Below are 7,427 nucleotides of genomic sequence, written 5' to 3' on the forward strand. Positions count from 1 at the left end.
TCATTCTGTGTAGCTTGTGTTCATGTTTCTCTCTTCATCAGTAATAATATTTGAATCTTCTTTATTTTTAAGTTTTAAATTTTTACTTCGGCCTATAAAAAGACAAAAGAATCGATTAATTTTAACCAAAAGATATTTTCTCTGACAGACAATTTATTATTGTTTTGTTTTAAATTACATTTTGGTTCGAATCAGTTTTTGGTCAAAGTGAACTATTATGTGATTAAAATGGCATATTAAACATTAAATAAATAGTTTTTAGGGGACAATATATCTGTAAGTTAAGCTTGAATTAATTTATCCCAAATACAAACATATATGATCTATTTTAACTCATATTAAATTGAATGTCATCTGTTCTGACGTGGATTTAAATTTACAATAAAAAAAAAACAAAACAGAAAACCTACCAAATTGTTTGCTATTTTAAAAATATTTTCCCTCAATGCTTTTATATTTATTATGACTCATAATAAGATAAATAACCAATTATGTTATTATGCAAATATAATAACCACACCTCCTTATGGTAAACAATTGTAATATCTTGCTTCAAGATGTTCAAGTGGCGATTTAATTGTTGAGGGATAGTAAACATGATTATTTATTAGTTCTTCCATTTCTATTCGTGCTTCTCGCCGATTTGGACAAACGGCAGAAATGGAACGCGTTTGTAAATGCCTCTTTGTGCTTGTGCTACTAGGCCTATATTTAAAAGTATCAGACGCCATTAATCTAGTCGAGGGTCCTGATGACGCAACTGTGTCCGCTGGTGAGGCAGTGATCTTGCGATGTCGTATTGAAAACATAGTTTCTGAAAGGATCGTCTGGTACCATCAAGATACAAACTATTACATCACAATAGCGCGAACACTAAACTCCGTGAAAGACGATAAACGATGGCGTTACGCTGTTCTTGGAGAAGACAATGAAAACATATACGATTTGCTTATCACTAACGCAAATTTAAATTCCGACAGTGGTAGATATATGTGTGGATATTCAATTCAGCCTGGAAACTTCGTGAATCTTGGTAGTGCAACTCTAACCGTGCTAGCTCCATCAGGTGATAATTCACCAATCTGTTACGTTGACTATTTTACGGATAGATCTCCAAGAACAGGCGATTTTGTCAATCTTGTTTGTGCGACTACTGGTGGATATCCAGTACCAAACATAACATGGTATCGTAACGACGAGAACATAGGACAAGCAGTGGGGCTGAGAAGAAACACTCAACGATGGGCATTACGTGACGGTGATCTTGGCACTACTTTTGTTTGTAAAACAACTAATGATGCATTCGGTGAGATCAGAGAATGTGACGTCATTCCATATCCAGATGTACCAGATGTTACTATCAGACAAATGGGCGGAGATGCTATTGGCAGTGATGTTGAGTTTGTATGTGGAACAAATGCCATGGGATCCTTAAGATACAGATGGACAGATATCAACATGAACATTCTCTTAGAAAACCGATTTCATATCACAGACAATAACCGCGTGCTCACAATTACGGAACTCCAAATAGAAGATATTGATACATTTGTTGAATGTGAGATTGAATACGAAAGCTTTCCTTTGAGTCAGAAAGGCAGACTTGCTATTCATTTAAAACGCGACGATGGAACTGTTATCCCGCAAACAGACTCAAGTTCTTTACAGAATTCTGCAATTGTCGCCATCATGGCCGTTGTCGTTATAGCAATTCTAATAGGGATTGCAGCATATCTGCTAGTTCGGCAACCAAGACGAAATAACGATCAAGATGGAACTCCCGAGCCCGTGAAATTTACGAAAATTGGTGAAACAAATACGGAAGATCAAGCCCTGAATGATCAAGAAACTATCAAGGAATTAGATCCAAATGATGAACACGATGAAGAACTTAAGACCAATTTACGGTTAGTAGATGAAAGCAATGTTGAAGTACACGAAGAAAAACAATAGTTATCTTAACGAGACGTTTTATAAATTTATCATTTTTGGTTTTTATAGGGATTATGTTGTTTTTTCGTACATTAGTGTCTAGATTGGACTGCCACATTGTTAATATTTATCTTATTTTATAAGCCTTTATCACCGTAATTACTTTTTCATTAAGCATTATATTCCTTACTGTTACTTATAAAGAGCTTCTGTATATTACTGAATCAACAGAGTAGCATTGTATTTATGTTACTCGATGTGCTCAACGTTTCTTTAGATTTTAAATGACTGTACATTTTCTCTCGCTTATTTTTTCTTTGCTTCAAACGACAATTTTATGAAGAACTACCAAATAGGCTGCATGCCCGCGTGTGGTTGAGTCCAACACGCGGTAAGGAAAGCAGAACCACAGTGCGAGTGTGTAACTATATGTACGAGTTATGCCTGGTCTCCTACTGTAAAGGCTAAATTAGCACCTTCAGTCTCCGTATAATAATGTATAAGCAGATATGTTGTCGTAAAACGAAGTTCAAACTAGCTTTAGCTTACAATAAAAAGAAGCACATTAATTTTTTCTCAGTTTCATTGTTTGCTTTTTCTCCTTTTTAAAAATATGACTTAATTATTAGTAGTCCGTTTGAACAAGCAGCAGAAGCTCAAAGCATTGTATTACATGATATATAATAACAATATATAAGTATAAAAACAATATGGGCAGCACACAAAAATCAAAAATCGATCTGTCTTAATATGCCAAAATATACGGATAAGAGTTAAAATTAAACATTAAACTTAAATAAATTCGAAAATGACGATAATAACATTAAAATAGATGATAGGCATTGAGATTGTACGAATCAAGGTTGCAAACGTACTCAACTGAATGACTACTACAGTCGTATTAACAATGCCATTGACCCTAAACGTGTTTTCCTTCTTTTTCTTTTTTTTTGCCATCATCTCATCCATAGCAAGAAGGAAACCAGGTTCTCTACCATTTTTCTTAAGCAATACGAAATAATATTTACTGGTACTGTTCACTTTTATTCGTCAGTTACATATCTCGTCTATTAAAATATATCCACAGGTGAAAAATATGCAAATTAAGTCATTGTGCGTCACACAAAAAGACCACACGTCACAACAATTGGGAGGAGTATGGTTGTATCCATGAGTTCAGGATTGAACCAATGATCTTTTGAGTGGAAGGCAACGCAACTGCTCTGTTAAGCATGGTTCCCACTAGCGACGCAACGCAAGGACATAACGCAACGCAAGTGAATTGACCAATCACAAGCGATGGCTTATTCGCTTGTGATTGCTAACTGTCTATAACTTCGCTTGTCATTGGTTAAAACGCTTGCGTTGCGTTTACGTCATTGCGTTGCGTCCTAGTGGGAACGAATCTTAAGTAACTATTGAAAAGTATATTTCAATCATTTATGAAAATAATTATAAATTCTGAAGGAATGATGAAGGATACAACCACTACAGCCACTGATTGATGAGCGTGTAACAAACGACAAAGCCGTGTTTGCTTCTTTAAAAATGATCGATGGTAGGTGATGGAGGAACCGATATTATTATTACATTAAAATACGATGCAACCCACAGACAACTATACACATAAGTTTGCGATTTTTACAGTTGTACTACTACCGAAACATTATGCTCATGTTTTGCAAAGTAGGCCTACCAATTCACACAAACAATGCTCTTTCTCTAAACAATTTCAAAACATTAATTTCTTCTTAATTATTTAAGGCTTTTTGTTTTTCGCATTTCTGATTTAATTTATATCTTTAAATACTTTAAAATCTAATAATCCATTAATATTATATGCCCTTGTATATAATAATGTATGTATTTCTTTCATACGGCCTCGTGGAAAAACACATCTTCGTGTGAATGAGCCTTCGTTTAAAAATAAAGTATGTATTATTATATTTTTTATTATTCATTGAATATGGTTAGCATATAACAGGCGCGACATTTTATGTTTTCTATTTTTAAGTCGTCTATTTGGTTTTATTAATACTGTACGAAATTCAGGATGCGGTTTAAAAAGTATCTCTGAATAGAAAAGTACATACCAAGATGATGACGTAATCTTGAAGTGGCCAAGTGCACTCTACGCATATTTTAACAACAGCAGATTTTGTAGAGCATGTACTTGTCCCATTTTGACCAGTAAGTAGATAACCACTATTGTTATATAGTTGGAAAAGAATTGTTCTTTGATGATTCATGGTATGCTCTTTTTGGAATTCAAAACAAACAAGGTACTCATAGCCATACTTACCGATATTAGCATATGTGGTCTCTATTTGAGTATCACTGATATTGGTGAAATACAAAATCGATCAGGTCATTTGTGCTATGGACACACCATTGTAAACATCTAAAATACAAAATGCTAAAGATGAGAGATAGTGTATTACTAGCAACAGGCATAGTCGCACTTTTGCAGTTGACGGTCGGTGTCATCGTGGAAGAAGGACCACGAAATGTTGCCGCCAATATTGGCAATACCGTTCAACTATCATGCCGTGTCAGAGAACTCCTTCCCAGAGAGAACATTGTTTGGCGCCACGTGGACTCGACCTCAAGTTCGTACCTTACAGTAGGTTTGAGTATTTTTACTACAGACCCTCGAAAGAGAAGTCGGTACAGTGTAATTACACAAGATTACATCGATGGAGCTGGCAACTCGGTTTACATTTTCAACTTACAAATGATTGACTTGCAAGTCATCGATCAAGGAGAGTACATTTGCGGGTACATTAGAAACAACGGAGAGTTTGATGATTTCGGCATGACAGCCAAGGCGAGGGTTACTGTGTTGTTATTACCAATATGTGGCGTAAACTATTTTGGACGGAGAAGTCGACCCAGAGCAGGAGAGGTCGTTAATCTGCAGTGTTCTGTGAATGGAGATCAGATGCCTGTTCCAAATTATAAATGGTCAGCATCATCTCGCATAATAGATCAATCACGGTTTTCCCCACCAACTACCAGGTCCTTGACACGTTTGACTATTCAAGATTCCGATGAAAATTTGGTGTTTACTTGCAACGCAACTACTGAGTTCCAATCGGCAACCTGTGAAGTGGTTCCATTCCCTCAACCACCCGATGTACGCTTAATCCAAATTGGAACATTTGCAGAAGGGGAAAATGTTACGTTTATTTGTGACGCCATTGGCCAACAGCCTATGACTTATTCATGGACCAGAGTAGGCCTTAATGTTCTTGTAGAACAGCGTTTTTCAAGAGAGGAAAATGATAAAATATTGCACATATTTGACATCAAAGAAGAAGATAATAACACTGCTGTAGAATGTGAAGCATCTTATATAGCATTAGACATGTCTAACTCTGCTTCTCAATTACTAGTTTTATTAGACGAGGTGCTACCAGATTCGACAACGCCTGATTCCGACGACGGTGAAATAGGACAAAATTCCGACAACGATTCGTCACTAGATACAGCCGTGATTATCATTATAGTAGCTGTCTGTATCATCGTAGCTGTAACACTGATTCTACTCTGTGTTTCATATACAATCAGACAAGACAAAAAACGTAATCTTGATAACGTTGAAGGAACAGTAACACACGAAGACGCGAAATCTACGGACAACATCGCCTCCGCCCCGATGGACACAAAGTCAACCGACGGTGTCTACAACATTAGCTCACAGCTCAACGAAGATGCTGTGATAGAGCATAAAACAGAGGAAACTCCTAATGTAAACAATGATATGTAAATTCAGAATCCGCTTATAATTTATTTTACTTAAATTAACTTAACTAGTCAATTTTAAATTCTAAATGTACGGACATACAGAAAAATTACCAACAAACTCAATCGAGATAAGTTATTTAATAATGTACTCTACTCGTTTCATGGAGTAGGCTGAAGACTTTCAAAAATCACATTTACTGACTTATGACACTTTAACTGTACTGTCACTTGTTATTTCTATGAGGCTAAATAATAATCCTACTCTTTATTACATTGTGTCTAGTAAACAGTTTTCAAATATAGGGAAACAACAATTTATCATAATTAGATTTCAATATTACACATTATTTAGCTCATCCTAAAGATCCGAACTTAATGTATTTTAATAAAAAAAATGTAATCACAGTTAACCAATTAATAACTTAACAAATGCCTATGTATGCAAAGCTGTTGTAGACCACCTATATCAATCGTTTAAAAGTTGTTAATCCAAAAAGTGATGATAGTTATAAACTATGTTATTTGTCATTGGTTGGATTTCATTGCGGGTAAGCTTAAGTGACGTAACGGTGTATGCAAGCTCCCTATAATCCATGTTCTTTGTAGTAACATCAGCTAACCATCTCCGATATTATGAATGGTAACAAAACAGATTCAGTCATTTGTGCTACAGAAACCACGTTATAAACATTAACATATATGCCTACAAAAAGTTAAACATGAATAAGTGTGTGTATATTATTGCACAACTGGCAATGGGCCTAATCACGTTATCGCCGTTAACATTTGGTGTTATCCTATACGAAGAACCGCGGGATATAGTTGCAAATATTAACGATACAGTTCTGCTTTCATGCCGAGTAAGAGAACTACTTTCAGGAGAGAGTATGGTTTGGCGTCATGAGGATTCTAATTCATATATTACATTAGGTGTGTCCATTTTCTCTACCGACCCCCAAAAGCGAATTCGTTACGAGGTAATTATACAAGAGTATATCGATGATTTTAATGACGCAGTTTACGTATACAGCTTACAAATAAAGAAAATGCAATTCATCGATCAGGGGGAGTACATTTGCGGATACTCTAGAACTGAGAATCCTGGCTCCTTTTACACTTTTGGAATGGAAGACAGGGCAAGGTTGTCGGTGTGGTTTCAACCTGTATGTGACGTAAATTATTTTGGACGGAGAAGTCCACCAGTAGCAGGCGATAATGTTAGTCTAGAGTGTTTTTTAAATAAAGATCAACAACCTGGTCCAATTAGGTCTAATGTATGGTCGGCACCATCCCGCGTGGTTAAACAACCTTCATCTTCTGCAGTTTATAATACAACTAATTATGCTACTAATTTGACTATTCAAGATTCCGATGAAAATTTGGTGTTTACGTGCGATGTAACTACTGATTTGCAATCGGCATCTTGTGAAGTGGTCCCTTTCCCTCAACCTCCCGATGTACGCCTAATCCAGATTGGAACACCTATAGAAGGCGGAAATGTTACATATAATTGCAGCGCCGTAGGCCAACAACCGTTGAATCTGACATGGACATTAGGCGTCAATATTATTCTTGAACGTCGTTATTCAACAGAAAATAGCACATTGCACATTTTGAACATCCAAGAAAAAGATAATAACACTGCTGTAAAATGCAAAGCGTCTTATATAGCATTGGACATATCCAACACTGCCTCTCAAGTTTTAGTTTTGTTAGATGATGTGCTACCTGATTCGACAACACCTGAT

The 7,427-nt window shown here is 36.0% G+C and overlaps 2 protein-coding genes across 2 annotated transcripts; both read left to right on the forward strand.

Moving 5' to 3' along the window:
* Nucleotides 1-660: 660 nt before the first annotated feature.
* Nucleotides 661-1,962, forward strand: LOC144854607 (neurotrimin-like). The gene has a single exon (XM_078712543.1). It carries the CDS (start codon nucleotides 661-663, stop codon nucleotides 1,951-1,953), a length of 1,293 nt encoding a protein of 430 aa, XP_078568669.1. The 3' UTR covers nucleotides 1,954-1,962.
* Nucleotides 1,963-4,239: 2,277 nt separating this feature from the next.
* Nucleotides 4,240-5,701, forward strand: LOC144854608 (uncharacterized). The gene has a single exon (XM_078712544.1). The coding sequence runs from the start codon at nucleotides 4,346-4,348 to the stop codon at nucleotides 5,699-5,701; it is 1,356 nt and encodes a 451-aa protein (XP_078568670.1). The 5' UTR covers nucleotides 4,240-4,345.
* Nucleotides 5,702-7,427: the final 1,726 nt, after the last annotated feature.

The sequence above is a fragment of the Antedon bifida genome, chromosome 10 (genome assembly GCF_963402885.1).
Source record: "Antedon bifida chromosome 10, ecAntBifi1.1, whole genome shotgun sequence".
NCBI classification, from domain to species: domain Eukaryota; kingdom Metazoa; phylum Echinodermata; class Crinoidea; order Comatulida; family Antedonidae; genus Antedon; species Antedon bifida.